Here is an 18,273-nt window from a genome sequence, read left to right as displayed (position 1 = left end):
TATGGCTTTTTCTAAGTGGTTGTGATTTGTGATCAAATGAGGCTTAAAAATTGCCTATGTCATGTACATTTCTATGAATTTTCCACCTATTAAGGCTTTGAACTGTAATCACATCGACTCTCCGAAGATAAGATGGTGAGACCTTGTTGGTATGTGGATTGGAGAACTTAAGCACTGCATGTGATATAGTAGGTGATATGCCTCTCTCTGAGCTGATAATGCCCCACTGTCTCATTGAAGGTCCTGTCTTTCAGCTGAGACAAAGCAGAGGTCCTAACCCAACCCTATGGCTGGGTTAAAGTGCGGTTCTGGTATGGAAAGTGAATTGTATACATAGAATGTGTGAGGTACAAATATGGTAACATTGACTTTCAGATCAAATTTTCAAATAGGATTTTTTTTTCCTAGCAGTTATCCTTCAAACGCACCCCAGGAACTGAAACGTCAAGCTGTGTTCCTTCTTCCTTATGTATAATCTCCAGTAAGAATATTTAGATCAAAAGTCACCCATAGATGCATTTCCACAACTCATTAGGCTAGTGGAGCCTTTCCCTTCACACCAAACTAAATGGAAAGTCTAGCTGTACCTAGCCCCTCCCAAAAGGGAAGGGAGGGACAACTCTGGCTAATTTTTATTGTTAGCCTCACCATGTCTTTGTGCTTTGGGGAATGCAAGGACACCTGCTCAGCAGAATCATGGATGCACCACCTGTGTTCTCTGTCCCCTATCTCACTGGGCCAGGGCACAGCCTACCCCTACATATAGGAAAACTCAGCCTTTTTTGCGATGTTGGTTTACCTAAATTAGTTTGGCATCTACCCTTCTTGTATATTGAATCTGGTCATGCTTTTGTGTTCCTTTTCTAACTACCCATTTACAGATATCTTCGGTTTACACTATGTTGTCTCTTTCAATACTGAATGCCTCTTCCATGTATAGCCATTGCATGCTTTGATTTCAACTGGCTCATCAGCTTCCCTAACCCATGGCTCTCCAGGGGGCCAGCACCCCTTGAAGTCCTCAACTCTGACATGGGGCTAAGGGTAGGAGGCAGTGTGGAGGAGCAAGTGCACCTGAGGTAGTGGGGCAATTACTTTCCTTTGTTTATGCAGCTAGGAGTAGGTGAAGGGCAACTCTGCCTGCTACACACACACCACTGTAGTAGGTCTGTTTGGCTCTCCTTCTGTGGGATGTGGGAAAATGGGGACAGTTAGAAAGAGGGTAGGGAGTGATGGGGAACTGGTATTGAAGCTCTGGAAAGCAGCAGTTGACACCTCAGATCAATCTACCTTTGTGGATCTAGCCTTAGATCCTCAAAGGTATTTAGGTGCCTGGCTCACACATAGAAATCAATGGGAATTAGACCCAATTGTCAAAGATATTTAGGTACTTAAGTGCAGTGGAGCAGGGAATTGAACCCTGATCTCCCACATCCCTATCTGAGTATCCTGACACCTAGATTATCCTTCCTCAGGCCTCTGTCTGTAAAATATGAGCATGACTACATAGGCATATAAACAATACAGTCTATCTGGGAGTAGTGGTCACTGGTGGGAGTTAAGCGACATCTGGTTTCCCACCAAAATAGTATTTGATTTCCATCTTAATCAGCCAATATAATTAACTGAGCCTCTTTCCAAAGATGCATGCTCTCTGATCAAAAGCTCCATCCTGTGGATGTTCACCAAGCTCTGGCTTTTTACCTGGTAGAATAAAGCACTTTGGGGTTTCTTCCCAATTGTTCATCTCCTACACCGAATGAATGATAGGGCAGTCTGTCACAGTGCACCAGCTTTCCAAATGGTTCTCCAGTTGTATGGTCATGTGCTATGAGGTTAAGGGTGTTCTGCCCCCCCAGAGATACTGTGTGCCCATTCACCCAGAATACAGCCAGCACCCACAGCATGTGTGGGAAGTGCCTCTATGATGGACATCTGCAGAACAACGATGTGGGCTTCAGTTGTCACATTTGCTAGCCTTTACACAATTGTTACTGCATGAAGGAATGATGCAAAGGTGGGCAAACAGTCCTGCACAACTTCTAATGCTACACCTAACCCCACCAACAGTGATAGGGCCCTCAGTGGCCAGGGAGTCTAGTGGCTAGATTGGTGGTTAGGGGAGCTGTAACAGGACTTGACCTCTCCTTCTCCCTGAGGTCCTGGCCCAGGGTCCTATGTTGCTCAACCCCTAAACAGGGGAGATGGATCTTTCTCCCACCTGTAAGGGGGTGTTCAGGGCTTGATTTCCTGGCCTGCATGTCCTTTTAGTTTGGGGCATAGCCCCCCACTCATCCAGTTGCCCCACAGTTGGGGCTTAGCTGTAAGTTCCCCTTGGCCAGCAAAGATTTACTTGGCTCCATTGGCAAGCCAGTTGCTGGTCTGTGCCTTCAGGCAGCCATACCGAGAGCTCCTGCCTCATTGCTAGTCAGCCCTTGACTGAGCCAGGCTCCCATTCTTTTCTCCCCGCTCCAGGCCTGGCATTGGCTGCAGGTATAACAGGATGGGATGAGCTGAACCCACAGGTGGTCTTTAACCCCTGCTGTGCCTAGCTGCAGTCTCCCTGCTCTTTCACAAACAGCTTGGGCATCACCTAAGGTTAACAGACCTATGCAAAGACAAAGAAATGGTTATCCACTGCTCATAACTGTTTTTCAAGCCATTTTGCATATGTCCATTACACACCTCACTCCCCTACCCCAACACAGTGGAATGGGTCATCTAAGATTCCAGTTCAAAGGAACTGAAGGAGGGTGGGGCGGTGGCTCTGCTCATTTTATGCTCAGCTTGGCGTACGAGGGTCACCAGGGCACAGGTGTGGCTACGCATCTGGATATTGCTAGGGAAAAACTCAGGCATTGGTGCACCAGGCACTCACACACCTAGTGGCATGGACACACGCAACATATTTCAAAGAACAACAATTACAAAAAGTGAGTAATTGTTTCTTATTTATACAACGTGGACCAGCTCCCGCAGAAGCGATTGTGATTTACCTAATAGTCTGGTGGACAGAGTCAGGGCACTATCATAGGAGGTGAAGACCTGGGTACAAGTCCCTGCTCCAAGAGCAGCGATTTGAAAACAGGGCTCCCTCAACCCTGGTGAGCACCCTACCTGCTGGGCCCTGGGCTATAATGGGATTGGGTTGTAAAGGGTGCCTCTGTCGCTTATTTTCTCAGGAACACGTGCCTAGCTTGGCTTTGACACCAGAGAGGGTTCACAGCTGAGCAGCCTGAGCTGAGATGCATGCTTCCCTTTAGCCCATCAGTGATGATTCCTGGTCACATGCCACCTGAGGCACATTGCACATATGCTAAGAAGTACCTTTGGGGATCTTGCCCTAACCGCAGCCCCTTTCCTCTGCCTTTCACTACTGGCTAGCTTAGACAGCTTACCACCTCCCATGCTGGCTTCTGTGGATCCCTGCCAGGCAGGTAACACTCCCCATGCATTGTTTGGGGAGCATGGCCCCCCTTAATTCAGGATTCTACTACCCACCAGCTCACCTAGGGCGCCTTTGTGGAGCTAGCCATCTCCTGCATCACTACCTATGCAGAGTGCAGGTTATGAGCGCAGTCTCAGGTATACTAAGAACTTTCAGACCCCTGCTATATATGGTTTGAACTCAGATGCTGAAGGAAAAGAATCATAGAGTTTCTAAACATGACATCTGTACACAGTTGCCATTTTACCTACCAGGAAAGCAGAAGGGAGGCAATGGTAATAGACACTGGTAAGGCATCATAGTCCAAACTCTTCTGTGCAGCCCACCCACAACTTTCCAAAAACAATTTCTGTTTTTTTAAAAATAGCCATCTGTGACAATTAGGGCCCAGACATCCCAAAAGGAGAAGGGGGCTGAACCTCAAAGAATAAAACAGTTGAATCAACTGATTGTTCATGTTATTGTACTAAAATAGTACAAGTAAGTTTTTATATGCAAGCTTGTAATGGTCTGAACTTTAGCGTCATTAAGAGCGATATATACAGACTATGGTTATGAATGTGTATCTATAAAATTGTGCTCATAATTTGTCCTGCATTCACCTCCATCTCAGTGGGGTTCTGGTTAGTCAGGCAGGGAGGGGATGCTTCCCCACTCAGCTGATACTAGCTCTAAGTACTTACCCTCTACCATCGTAGAACTTAGAAACAGGCAATCGATGGGCTGTTACAGTGAATGGGAAGACACTGAGCCATCCCAGCTAGAAATGCCTCACGCTGCATAACTATGAGTCACAATAGCCTGAGAGGAAAGAGGGAAAAAAAGGGAGAGGGGGAAGGGCATTTGACCTGATGAATATCCAGAAACTGTCTGTCAAATGCTGGGTCTTCATTGTAGCAAGGGACACGTTAGGAAAATGGTCAGAGAATCTGTAACGTATTAAAAAAGGGAGTTTAATCTAATTTGCCACTGTAAACCCTGAGGTTGCATCTTTGTTTATTTTTTGTGTAATTTCTCTGTTTGCTTCCCTTGCTATTTCATCTTTGAATCTGATTTTTCTCTCAAGTAATTTTATTTTTTACCCAAGCAGGTCTCTGTGCTGTAACTGGTGTGAAATGGAGGTGCCAAACTGAGCTGACAACTGGGAGGAGGTGGTTTAACACCTTTTGTGGTGACAAGTCAGAGCAGCTAGTGGTTAAAAACTGAAGGAGGACAGATATAGGGAGACTCCACAGTGGAAGGGCTACTGGAAGCCAGGATGAGACTGTTGTGGGCAGGCTATGGCTCTGAGGGGTTTAAACCACAGCTGAACAGTATAAAGGCACCTTACATTAGAGGGCAGGTTGTGACAGAACTCCTTACTGGTCGAGGTGGTCCCTAAAATAGCACAAGCTCCTAGAAGGATATGTATATACCCAACTTTGAAAAAGCACTGGGTGGAAGTCTTTGATGTTTGAAAATTGCATGGTCACAGACAGAAAAATATTTTTAAGTTTGGGAGTTTTAACTTCTCTATTGAGATACAGTGCAAAGGGATTTGTTCAGAGTGCACATTTTTAATCCTAATTAAAGGCTACTGGCTGGTGCATCTTAAATTAGCTCGTAAAAACTTAGTTAAGAAAGCTTGTGTAGTGAATATTCTTCTCCTATTACTACTACTTCCCTTTCTTTTTTATGGAGGGCATTAAAACCCTAGGAAGTAAATTGTCAACTACATTATGAAAACTTGGCACAGGTTTGTTTAAAAAGGCAGGAGCCACAAAAGTTAAAGGTCCCAATGCACCATTAACTAACGATCTTTTTCACATGTGTAGTATTTTCTATCCTTCCACAAAGTTAATATAAATCAAGTTACTAATAATCTTTCATACTGCACTTCCTATGAGTTGTATTATGCTTAGTGATTTACTAATACATCTTTTCACTTAAAAATACAGATACCACACTAAACTATACCCAAAGCAAGCACATTGTAATGAATTGAGATACCTGTTCATCCATAAATGAAGTAATTTCACCCTCTGAGCCAGTCACTATTTAGTTATCCTTTTATGCACATAAAAATTGCTCACCTGAGCAGATAGAAGATGGCAACTTATCTGGCAGGGTGACTCAAGATGTGGCAGCCAGTTTCTTTTCTCAAAAGAAGGGAAAGTTAGCTAGAGGAGCTAAGTTCTTTAATGGGAAATTCTGCAGAAGCCAGCCACGACTATACTTAGCACATGGCAATAAGTTCAAATACAAACTAGCACCTTCCTAAGCAGCAACAGCACAAATCTAATTTACGCTGAAATTGGTAGCTTACTAACCTGCATTGTTTTGTTTTAAAGAAAACCTCTTGTAGTTTCTCCGAACCAAGCCCCCTACTTCCAAAAAAGCCTTACCCTATATACTGTTACACATGTATGAGTTGGGATCTTCCCTAGATCAATCACTTCTGTTTTTTAAAAAAATTGTTTCAGTCACAGACAAATAACCGTCACTTTAAAGTCTAAGGGCATGGCTAAACTTCAAAGTGCTGTCGTGGGAGCGCTCCCGGAGCAGCGCTTTGAAGTGTGAGTGTGGTCACGCGTGAGCGCTGGGAAGAGAGCTCTCCCAGCACTCCTGGTAATCCACCTCCACGAGGGGATTAGCTTCGCGGAGCCCAGCACTCAGAGCCTGTTTACACTAGTGCTTTAAAGCACTCTGACTTGCTGCCTTCAGGGGGGTGATTTTTCACACCCCTGAGCCAGCAAGTTAGAGCAAAATGTAAGCGTGGCCAAGCCCTTAGGCTTTGATCTTGCTCCTACTGCTATTAAATGCTCATGATCAAGCCTTTGGAGCACCAGGTTTATAGGAAAGGATGTGGACTCAAATCAGATTTTCTAGATGAGGTAGAATGTATTTTTCTTACAAACTCTCTTGCAGTGGTGTCCTCTCCTTCCCCCTGCCTCCTTTTGAAGAACTAGAAGATCTAGGTCTTTATTTCTGTTTTGCTTAGACATATGACTATTTTGAATCCAAATTATTAATTTTTCATGTCAAGTTATCATGCTGAATGTTAATGAAACATTACAAACTCTCAAAGTCTAGTTTTTAAAAATAACCATTCATATGCACACACCTTAAAAAAAAAGTTAAAAAGTTGGTTTATTTGAAAACTGTGAAATCAAAGGCCAAATAGATAAAATGTTTAACATTGTCCCTGGCCAGTGTACAATAAAGAAAACTGGTAAAACTAGATTGTTTCCTCCACCACCATGGCAAGAATCAACTCTTAATATCACTTCTTAGTTCTCTCCCAATAAGAAACATTATTTGTAATATATAAACAGTACCTTAAACCACTCATCTTAAGCTGTCTTGTAGATCTATATTGTCAAATCTGTAGTATAACTCCATTGATATGGTGTTACACCAGAGATTAATCTTGCCTATCGTATATAGAGCCTGCTCACATTCTTTTTCCAAGTATTTTTTTAAATCCCCTTAAGCTCTCCAGACTGATTCACAAACTGAACTCAGCCAAATCACAAGTCAGATTAGATATTACAGGATCCTTTTAGGATACAGCATCATTTTTTTCTTATTGTTTTTAGGTCCTGTTGATCTATTCTCCCCGCACACTCCCAAAAATATAATAATCCCTTACAGGATTTTTGTTCAGTGTTCGTATTACATGACTAGTTTCAGTTTTATTGTGGATTTTCTTTTTGTATTTTACAATTTAAACAAAAATTAATGGAATGGTAAGTATATGAGAACACTTCACCATTTTTTCAAAAATAGGAAAATACCACACTTTTAATCCAAAACACAGATATTTTAAAGTTTGTAGAAGCTCAAATAGGAAGGCAGCAAGCTTTTCTTTTGATAGTTATGGTTACAATAAGTCATGCCCTGTTATACAACTGCTTGAAATGTTCAATGTAAAGTTACTTGTACATGCAATTTAAAAAACACAAAACTCTGATATGGGATGAAAATTGGTTGACTAGGAAAAGACTGACTTTATTACCTAAATTAATCACAATGAGCACATTATTCTTCTTTCCTTTGTTTAAAGACAGGACAAGTTCAGTGGTAGGACAGACCACTTGTAATATTCACTTTGAATGGCCTCTGTTACTGGCCTTGTTTGGCATAAAGTAATTTTAGTGATTTTTGGAAAGTGCCAAACTGACAATTGGATTAAAACCAAAGCCCCCCATTTATACAGATAGCAGGTATAGCAATGAACTGGTAATGCAAGTGACCACAAAATCACATCCCTAATTCACTTTAAAGGTAGTTTAATCAAACCCACTCAACCCTTTGACTCTCAATTACCAATGATGGCAGTTCTGGAGGTACTTTTTGTGGTGTAGACACTTGTTCACTAGAAACTAGTTTGAGACCAATTTATTTCATAGAAACCATTAACTATCTGTCAGATGGCAAGAATGTGTACTCATCACATATGGAAGTCCCATTTGAATCAACGACATATAGGCGAAAGGTGCCATATTACCATTCCATCCACTCCTAGCTTTAGCTGCTTTCTGACTGTTATAAAAAGGAGAGTGGTTTAAGCTAAATTTCTCATTGGTTATTAAAAGGGGCATGTGTTCACTCAATATCCTAACCAACACGCATTAGAGTCAGCATAGACACATTCCCATTGACTTCAGTGATGCTTGGACTGAGATTTCTACAGGTAAGGAAAGATATGTGAATAAAAGTCACATTATGTCAAGATGCATCAAAGTAATTTGGTAATTCTCTAAAACTACTTCACCGTTTGCAATTAAGTGGTCAACAGGCTTTGAAATTGTACAAATTTAGCAACTGGAAAGTGTCCCATATCTACAAAGTGACAGTAAACAATCCCTTTGAATTAAAGAGAGTTAATTTTTAATGGGATAAAATCACAGCAAGTGTAAATCACCTAATTCCACTAGTTTAAGAGGAACCTGCCTCCCTCCCAAAAATATAGAGATGTTTAGCTACTGTGCATCACTGGAACTGGCACATGTACTCTTCTTTTGAGGAAAAAATTGCTGCATACATTTTATTATTGCTAAAATAAACCTAGCTTTTTTGGGTAGGTTACGAGGAGGAAGTTAAGTACCACAATCATTTTCTTTAGAGGATAAAAGACAAAAATAAAATTAGGAGTTTAAAGAAATTTAAACCAATACTTTAATTCGTTCTGTTCTCATTTAGTTTGTCTTGATATTTTAACCAACATTATAGCGCCCCCCCCCTTTTTTTTTTCAGGGAGAGGTTGACATTGCTGACAAAAAATAAACTGTAAATCAGGAAAGACAATACATGTGGTATAAAAGCCTAATGGAGTGGGGCAGGGAGGGAAAAACCTACTCCACAAAAGAAAAATAAAGCTAAAACAAATTCCGGAGCTGAAAATTTGAAGGATCTACCTTCCTCAGATCTACGATCACTGTTGCTCTTTTCCAATAACAAAGTCAGATTTGAATGAGACTTTGTGTTCTACTGTAACCCTGCAAAGGTCAGTTTCGAAGTTAAAAGAAATTAAACCACTGTAATAAATTGCTAAACTGAGAAGTATGCAATTATGATTCTTTTTAAAACTATAAAGCATTTTTACAGATCCTGCAGTTTATATTTTAAACTCAAACTGTGCTTTACATTTTTAAGTTCAGACATACTGAAACCCAGAAGCACAGAGGGTTGGCGATTTTTTATCGCCTTTAGGCACACATGTCGTTTTTTCCCAAAAAATGATGCAACATCCATTTTCCATACGCATAGCATTGAGGACAGTAATTCCATCTCCTTTTTTGTAGGATACGGCCTCTTGTGAAAGTAATCTGCCAAAAACTGTTTTCGAGCTTCATATGAACTGTGTTCATACTGTTTAGGATCTAATGCTAGAATATGGAGGTCCTCACTTGAAGGAGGTCCTTTCATCTCAGTCCTGCTTTCAACCTTTTGTCGCTTGACAGGCACTACCCCTACATTCACATCTTTATCTGGAGCTAGAGCTGTGCCGGTATTTAAGGACTGAGGCTGCTGTTCTTTATTCCTTTGGTCCTCTGCAACAGAGCATAGATCAGATTGTTTTCTTTTAGCAGACTGAGAGACAGAATCATGCTTTTCACCATTCACAAATGATAGCTCTTTCTTCTCACTGCGCTCAAGTGGCACTTTCATACTTGAGTTGCTGTCTTTGGGAGCACTTCTGCAGCGGAGCAAATGCACAGCAATAGCTGTCAAAGTCATATTTCCAGTGTACACCCCACAGCAATGGATGCACTTGAAAGCAGGAGACTTTAAAATTGTGTGTACAGTTGGCATGATATGATGCCTCTCTTTCAAATGCATTTCATAGGCTTCTTTGCTAATGAAAGTACCAAAACAAAAGGGGCATGTAAATACTTTTTTGCTGCACATACTGTCCACTTCAGCTGTCTGATGCTTCACTTTGATGTAGACAGGTACGAGGGTCCTCGAGTTTACCCCTGCAAGTACTGCCAAGTATACTTCCTTTTCACCAAGTTCTTCTTTTGGTAACATTGTACTGAAATCAAAATGTGGAAATATAAGGTCACCGTCAGCATCATTATCTAGCTGAAATCCTCTGTTGCTGTAGTCTTCATGTAACTTCTTCCTTCCATTATGCACAGTCTTATTATGTTCCACAAGGCTTTTTAGATCATGGAAAGTATATGTACAGAACAAACAAGCTAAGCCATGCATCAGAAGATGTTTTATAAGTTCTTCCTCACACAGGAAACATTTACAAGAGAAACACCGGACAGTCTTCTCTTTCATCCACCTCAGAAAGGGTGCACATACTGCAAGCTTGTCAGGTTCAAGGGTTTCCTCTGTTTTTACTGCATTGTGCTTATGAGCCACTTCCATGTGGACCTGATAGACATTTGATGGGAAGAGCTCATTGCATACAGGGCACGTCTTCCATTGCTTAGCCTGTTTGAGGGCTTGGCTTGTTTCAGGAGCAGATGGAGAAGCCTGTGCAGACATATTGTGGGAAGAAGTCACAACAACAGGAGGAGAAGGTGCACTAGCTGGAGAGCGAGATATCTGAGTTACTGTGCCAGACTGCATTAGCTGAATGGGCATTTGCGGTGGTGTAACAGTTGCTACCCCGCCACCAGGTGGTACAGGCAAAGTAACTGAAACTGGTGCAAGGGTATATGTAGGTATCCCATTAACCTGCTTACCAGTTGGAATTAACTGTCTAAGTATAGGTCCTGCAGTCAGGAAAGTGGTATTTTGAGAAACTCCAGGTCTGATGGGCTGATTTACAGGGAGAACCCCTGAGGTAACAGGTTGATTAAGTTGGAGAATCCCAGGTCTGACAGGCTGTCTTACAGGAAGAACCTCTGATGCAACAGGCTGATTAAGCTGGAGAACTCCTGAGGTAACAGTCTGGGGCATAGGAAGAACCCCAGGACCAATGGGTCGATTCATATTCCCAACAGGTCGATTTATAGGGAGAACCCCAGGTGCAAGAGGTCTAGTTACTGGGAGAACTCCAGGCCCAACATGACTATTTACAGGACCAACAGGATGGGCTACTGGTAGAGCCCCAGGTGCAACCAGACTATTTATGGTCCCAATAGGCTGATTAACAGGAAGAAGACCAGGCCTGACAGGTTGACTAAGTGGAAGAACCCCAGGAGCAACAGGTCTATTTATGGTCCCAACAGGCTGAGTAAGGGGAAGAACCCCAGGCCTGACAGGCTGATTAAGAGGGACCCTATGGGAAACAAAAACAGGTTGTGGAACTGGTGGCTGAAGATTAACATTCTGACCTACTGGGAGCGGACTGGATACAAGAGTAACATGTGGTGGAGTAACAACTGGAGCAGGAGACGTATGTGTAAGGCTACCAGAGACATTTGAAACAGTCAGAGGTCTAACTGTGTTTTGAACTGCTTTTCCCTGTACCATGGTTTGGTTCTGATTATTCTGAGGAAATGCAAGTTGAATGCAAGTTGGAGTAGTAACTGAGCTTGATGGAGCAGTGGTGGGCATTAAAGATGGAGCTGCTATAGTTGTGGGAGGCTTGGGAGCAATATGCATTTGCTTCACAAGTCCTGGTTTCTTAATATGTTCTGAAATCACAGATCTAAGTTTATTCTCCAGATCTCTGTGCATATCAGATGTTAAGACATGATACATTAAAGAATCTTGGCTGTTTGCAGAAGCATTACATTTTTTACAGTAGTGCTCAATAAAATTCTCTTCATTTTCATCTGGTCTCTGGCCAAAATATGTGCTTATTAAATTTTGAAAATGGTTCATCAGCACATGTTTCTTCATATTGTAGTACAGTGTGTCTGTAAAGTGACATTTTAGACATGTGAAGTTTATAATGTCACTCCTGAATTGTTTCATGCCACCCAAAATGCTCACTGTATAGTTCTGTATTTTCCTATTAGAAGAGTGAAACATCCGGATGTGTTTTCCCACTATTTTTGAATCAGAAGCAAATGCACATTTTGGGCAAGGAACCACCAGCTCTTGGTCCATTTCATCTTCATGGTAACGGTGCAAATGATTCTTGAACGAAGTAAGAAATTTTGAGGAGAACTTGCATAGGCTACAGCAATACGGCTTTGTTCTGTATCTCTGCAAATAAATAAAAAAAGTTCACACAGCACCTTGTCAAAAAACACACCAGGATTCTATAAACTGCCAGTTTATGTCATGGTCCAAAGAAAATGCCACCAACAGAAGTGTACCCCCCAAGAAACAGGTTCAGACAACTTTACAAAGACGTATGTAAAGATGACATGCGTGAGAAAACAAATTATTTGGATTTGTGCCCTTTTATGCTTCTTTATAATGTATAAAGAAGGCCTGAATGGATCTTTCCCTCACTCTGATTTTTAAAAAAATTAGAAACTCCAGTTCCTTAAGGACTCTGGGCCATCAAAGAGACTGGAACAATTAAGACAACACAATACACAAGAAATGAAACCTGGGAAATCAAGAGGGAAGGGACTTTTCATTCAGACTGTTTAAAGCTTTACTTGTATGAACTAAACGCACCCCACACACTCTAAGAAAAAAACTTAAAGATTCCAACACCTCGTCCTTCAACAAATGGGTGAGAAAAAGCTCAAACCACTTTTCAAAACCCCTAATCCAACCAAGTCTTTCAGCAAAACTAGGAAATACCAGACATTTAATATTCCTAAGGGTAAAAACAAGCCAAGAAAATGTTAAGGGGCGGGGGGTGGGGAGGAGAGAACGGGGAGAGAAGAAAAAAAAAATTGCTAAACCTTTCAGACCTCCTTTAAACATAAGAAAAGAGCAATAAAAATATACAAACCCATTTGTTTTCCTTTGTAGTTCACTTTTAGAATACCACTTGTATTACACAGCCCCTCTCCTCATACCAATATTTAATTCACAAAGCATTTTTACCTCTAAATATTTTCAGATAATTTTTTGTAAAATGCACATTTAAACTATCATTCTTCTCTAATTTCACCCTGACTAAAATAAAATTCAAAGTTCATTCCCTCTCCAACAAGAATCATTGCATTTGTTTTCTCCATCAATGGCACTTCAGCTGAAAACTGTTAGTTTTCCACTCTGAATTCTCACTGATCAGTTAAGTTACTCTTCATTCCCACATGGAGTAAATACCGTTATAGGTCTCTGAAAGACTATAAGAGACACTTCAGTCACATACACCTCTACCCCAATATAACGTGATCCAATATAACACAAATTTGGATATAATGCAATAAAGCAAAAATGGTTCTCTGTCTCGTCTACCACATTGGTTCTCAAACTGAACCAGGTCGCAACCTGGTTATGTGGGGGGTTGTGAGCCCCAAACCCAGCGTATGCTTGCAAGTTGCGAGCCCCAACCGCGATGCATAGCTGCGAACCCTGACCCCGGTGAGCCCCAACCCCGGTAGGCACGTGTAGCTGTGAGCCCTGACCCCAGGGCATGGCTGCGAGCCCCGACCCTGGCCTTCATGTGAAGGACGACATCAGATGCACCCTTTCTAAAGCACCAAGAATAAAATCTTCTTGTGTCAAATACTGTATTAATAATGGAAATACTCTATGCCAAAGGAAGTACGATATAACGCAGTTTCACCTATAACGCGGTAAGATTTTTTGGCTCCCAAAGACCGCGTTATATTGGGGTAGAGGTGTATTTTCATTTTTCTAGCTTTTGACACTGGGTCTCATGTGAGTTGTCCTGTAGTTCCTAAGGAATGAGCATTCGTTGCTCCAAGAACTACAGAGCTTCCAGGCAGAGTCAATGTCATTAAGTTTGCATTCATAAAGCATCTTAAGGTAACTTCTCAGCTCGGAGAACCTTTACAACAAGACTAATAGGATGGACAGGCAGTCTTGGCCTCCCAAGAGGAGGTGCTGCTGATCCCCACGTAAAAGAAAAAAAATGGGGAATTTTCTGTAGTATTTTTCTGAATGATATGCTTGGCAGTAACTGACATAAATTGAGATTGTAGCCAGTGGGTGCAGAAAGGTTAAAATACTCCTAGGGCAAATCAGGAGACATGAGGTGTTCTGGTCACGTAACTGTCTCTCGGGTGGAATGAATAGGTCGTTAAAGGACTGGCTGAAAGTGACCCATATCAATGGAGGAGCTAGAAAGGCAAAGGGAACCCCAATGTTTGCGAAACTCACACCTAGCAAACAGCCAAAAGGAAGGAGATTTCCCCACCACCACCACCACCTCTCTGCAGACAAGCAGAGCTGAGACCCCAATCTGAAGAACAAAGGGAAAAGATGTCAGGTGGCTGTGTTTAACAGCTGGCCTTTAGAGAAACACAAGAGCTCTGACCTGGGACTGACAGACAATGAGACAGAAACAAAGGAAACCAAGAGAGTTCCGGGAGCAGCATGGCTCAAGGCAGTAGAGATTATGTTTTTAAATCTTTGTTTCTGTATGCTAACCTGAGGACTTTCAGATTCTTTATGCCAGATGGCTAATAAATTGTTACCTGGTTTTGAAAAGGCTTCCTGGTGTGATTGCAAATACTTGCTGAGGTGCACTGATCTCTGAAGAGGACAAAAGAATTTGAACAGGAGTCTGTCTCAGCTCAACTTGCTGGAGAGAGCTCACCCTCAGTGAGAAGCACTGCTGGAGCTGAGGCTCAGTCTGGGAGGCACTAAGTCTGCATTACTTACTTTAAAAGAAGAATGTAATCCCTTGAGAGTCTGGCACATTTAAGGGGTACCTTCAAGGGACTGTTTAAAAGCTGGGGCATAGCACAAATCCTCACCACAACATGGCTGGGGATTAGATTAATCAGTTTGCAGCCTGTGAAGATGAACTCAAGCAGGGAATAGGAGTTAGAATGAATTAATCTGTATGGCTGCTCCTTCCCTGTTTGACAGCTGATCTCCAGAGAGCAGGGAATTGTTGCCTTACACAAAGCAGATTCTCACATTAATAGCCATGCCAAGTATTGCCTGATCTCAAAAATTCTGTTTTTTAGGGTACATCACTGTAAAGTGAATGATGTATCAATGCCAGATGGCATCAAGTAACTTGACTCCCCATCCACTTCAGAAAGTGGAAAAAAACTTCTGCTAATCATCTTCTTAGGGCAGTTGAGAGAGGCCAAGAAGTCTTTGATGACAGTGACTGATTGGTTAAGAAGTTTTCAATATCAAACTTTTAAGCCTTTCAAGCCCAAAGATGGCCTCCATCAGGCTCCTCAACCATCTGGCAGAGTATGGGACCAGGATTAAAGGCTGAAGACCTGACAAAGTTCTCACAGTTGGAGTGGTGTTAGAGATCTGCATCCACCTTAAGTAGTAAACTACCCTCCCCACCCCACTGTAGAACGCTCTGACAACTACTGCTTCCACATTACTTTGACAACCAGACTAATCTGTACCTGGCCAAGCTCTTATTTAGGCATACTATGTCTACATTCCTCTCCCTTGTTGCTGAACATCTTCCACCCCTTCCCTCACAGATATGCATCTGGCATCAATAATCTATGCCTCTCTCCCCCATAGGTTTAACTACAATGATAAGATGAGCCTGGGATTGATTTAGAAAGTCACCCAAAAGCTCTTGCAAGCATATAATGTAATTTCCCCCTTGAGAGGTATTGGGCAGTAATATACTGACACCTTGCTCTACTCTCTGCATTGGTGCCAGTTCACTTTCAGATGAAATTCAAGGTGCTGGATGCAACTCCAACCTTTATCTGATCATCCTGACACAATGCAGTTCAGTGACTCTTTACAACACGCACCAATAAATCTAGATTTTAAGTGTACACCAAAAGTAAACATTACAATGTACCAGGGTTTAGGGAATCCCCTGGCTACCTCTCTACCACTGGCTCCCCAATTTCATTTATTAGATTCCTACCTTCTCCAAAAGATGGCCTGGGAAGTAGGTACCCTACTCTTTGCTGTAACAGCATTTCCCAACAGTTACTGTTTTCCATTTTTTCTTGCTTCACTTTTTTCTGTTTTCCATTTTTGTATGTTTGTTTTCCTTATTCAGTCTTGTTCTGGTGAGGAGAAGAAACTGGCAAAAATCAAACCACAACAGAAGAGGCCACATGTTTGGGCTGGAAGCGTCCACTGGCAAAAGGGTTTCATGAAGCACTGCCCCTTTCCTCTTCCACATTGATCCTCTCCTTCCTAAACTTGTTCAAACACCTCTTAGGTAAGGCGATACCATTCTACAATACTGAGTAGAATGTTTCAGAGGCTGTCTCATTTGCTAGCCTCCTCCATTCCCCACACCAACCTGCGTGTGAGATGGGGAAGGGAGGGTGGTAGTAAAACTGCCATTGTTAGCACCAACAATCTCGAAGGGAGGTAAGGGGAAAACTGGTGGAGAAAGTATTCCAGCCTGGAAGTGGCTAATGCATGGATCATTCAGGACCTCTGACAAGAAAGGGGACAGTCCAATGAGCCAAGGAGGTAGAAAGGGAGAATCATTTCTCTCCACTTTTGCTACCTCGACATCCAAGCTCAAGAAGTCCAATAGGACACCATGACTTTGACTCAATGATATAAGAACAAGTGTTTTTGATGAAAGAAGAGGTCACTGGTTTGCTAATTCTGCAGAACACTTCCCCCTTCTCTCCAGCATCAGTTTGGTCTTCCCAAGGTTCAGTCTGACCCAGCTCCTTTTCATCCAGAAGCCAATTTCTCAAAGGCTTGGTGACACTGAGCATGTATGCTGAAAAGTAGATGTAAAGTGGGGTGGCCGTGTACTGCTGACAGCAGAGTTCATAGTATCTCAGTTTCCTACAAGAGGTATCATGTTGATACTGATAGTCTCCCATGCTTAAGAAAGATTTACTCAGGACTGGAACAGATGCAGAGAAGGGCTACTAGGATGATCAGAAGAGTGGAGAAGATACCTCACGAGAGAAGACTTAAGGAGCTTGACTTGTTTAGCCTAACAAAATGAATGCTGAGGGAAGATATGATTGCTCTCTATAAATATATCAAAGGGATAACCACCAGGTTAAGGGGCAATGTTGGCACAAAAGCAAATGGACATCAACAAATTTTGGCTTGAAATTGGACTAAATGTTTCTAATCATCAGAAGAATGCAGTTCTGGAACAGCTTTCCAAGGAGAAAGTGGGGTCAAAAAACAACTTGTTTCAAGACTGAGCTTGATAAAGTTTTGGAGGAGAAGGCATAATGAAGTTGCCTACAAGGGCATATGGCCCATTTGTGACTGTTATTAGCAAATATCTCCTACGGTGAGAAATGGGACACTAGATGGAGCTACTACAAAAATCCTTTCCCAGATATGACTGGTGGGTCTCACCCAAATGCTCAGGGTCTGATCACCATATTTGGGGTCAGTCTGCCATTCTGACCTGGTGAAGAATTTCTTAGACTCTGGGGGCCTTTTGCCTTCCTCTCAGAGTGAGGTTCAGGTCACTTGTTGATTTGAACTAGAGTAAGTGATGGATTCTCTGTAACTTGAAGTCTTTAAATCATGATTTGAGGACTTCAGTAATTGAGCCGGAAGTTATGGACCTATTATAGAAGTGGGTGGGTGAGGTTCTGTGGCTTGTGATGTGCAGGAGGTTAGACTAGATGATCATGATGGTCCCTTTTTGCCTTAGAGATTATAAAAGTCTCAAGAGCATGGATACCTGTAGAACCTCACCCGCAAGGTCTCTTGGGAAAAGGCAGCTGTCAATCACTACCCCAAGCTCCCTTTGAAAGGAATCACTGAAGCCACTGTAGTGCTGCACTATCAGCTCCAAATAGATCATATAAATGGGTCAACTGCACTTCATGACAGACTGGAAAAGGCTACAGAGGCCTTGAGTTTTGACTTTTCATTATAGTGATTATTAGTGGCCCTAGAGCAGTCTTCAGGAAAAGTCCAAAACTGAAAGGATCAAAGAAGTCAACAGAGGCCAGGTCTCATTGGCATGATTGATGATTGGGACAACTATAGCATTCTTCAAAGATTGAAGTTTCCCACCCCACACTTAGAGCACACTGATCATGGGAAAAGTAATGAAGTGGTACTGAAAGCAACTGAATGTACATGCTAGTGAAATAAATACTGCCGTGTCTTTAGGAACTGCTTCATCACTAGATTCATTTTCCTCCTTCCATTTCTGTGATGGCAGGCCTAGTTGCTTTTCGCTAGCCTTCACAAACTGAGAAGAGAATAAATTAAATTTCTCAGGTGGTGGGCCCTATCACTCTTTAGAAATTCTTGCAACTCCTCCTGTGATGGAACCAAACTTGCCTGAACTTTTCTGTTGAAACCTCTCCACAGCAGTCAATGCTCCAGTCAGTATTTAGATTATGCAGGCCAGGCTGCTTAATTGTATCATTATTCTCAATAGTTCC

General features: G+C 42.1%; 1 protein-coding gene across 2 annotated transcripts in view; it reads right to left on the bottom strand.

Annotated features, from left to right (window-relative positions):
- Positions 1-6,435: 6,435 nt before the first annotated feature.
- Positions 6,436-18,273, bottom strand: part of ADNP2 (ADNP homeobox 2) — a 31,462-nt gene continuing 19,624 nt past the window's right edge. The window contains exons 3-4 of one of the 2 annotated variants that reach the window (XM_073331839.1): positions 15,798-15,942; positions 6,436-12,046 (exon numbers count right to left, since the gene is read on the bottom strand). In XM_073331839.1, the coding sequence (XP_073187940.1) occupies positions 9,032-11,947 (2,916 nt within the window). In that variant the 5' untranslated portion in view covers positions 11,948-12,046; positions 15,798-15,942 and the 3' untranslated portion in view covers positions 6,436-9,031. The remainder of the gene's footprint in view (positions 12,047-15,797; positions 15,943-18,273) is intronic. The other variant, XM_073331838.1, reaches the window with a different exon arrangement.

This window comes from Lepidochelys kempii, chromosome 2, assembly GCF_965140265.1.
Source record: "Lepidochelys kempii isolate rLepKem1 chromosome 2, rLepKem1.hap2, whole genome shotgun sequence".
Taxonomy (NCBI): Eukaryota; Metazoa; Chordata; order Testudines; family Cheloniidae; genus Lepidochelys; species Lepidochelys kempii.
This window is presented reverse-complemented; position numbering and strand designations above follow the sequence as displayed.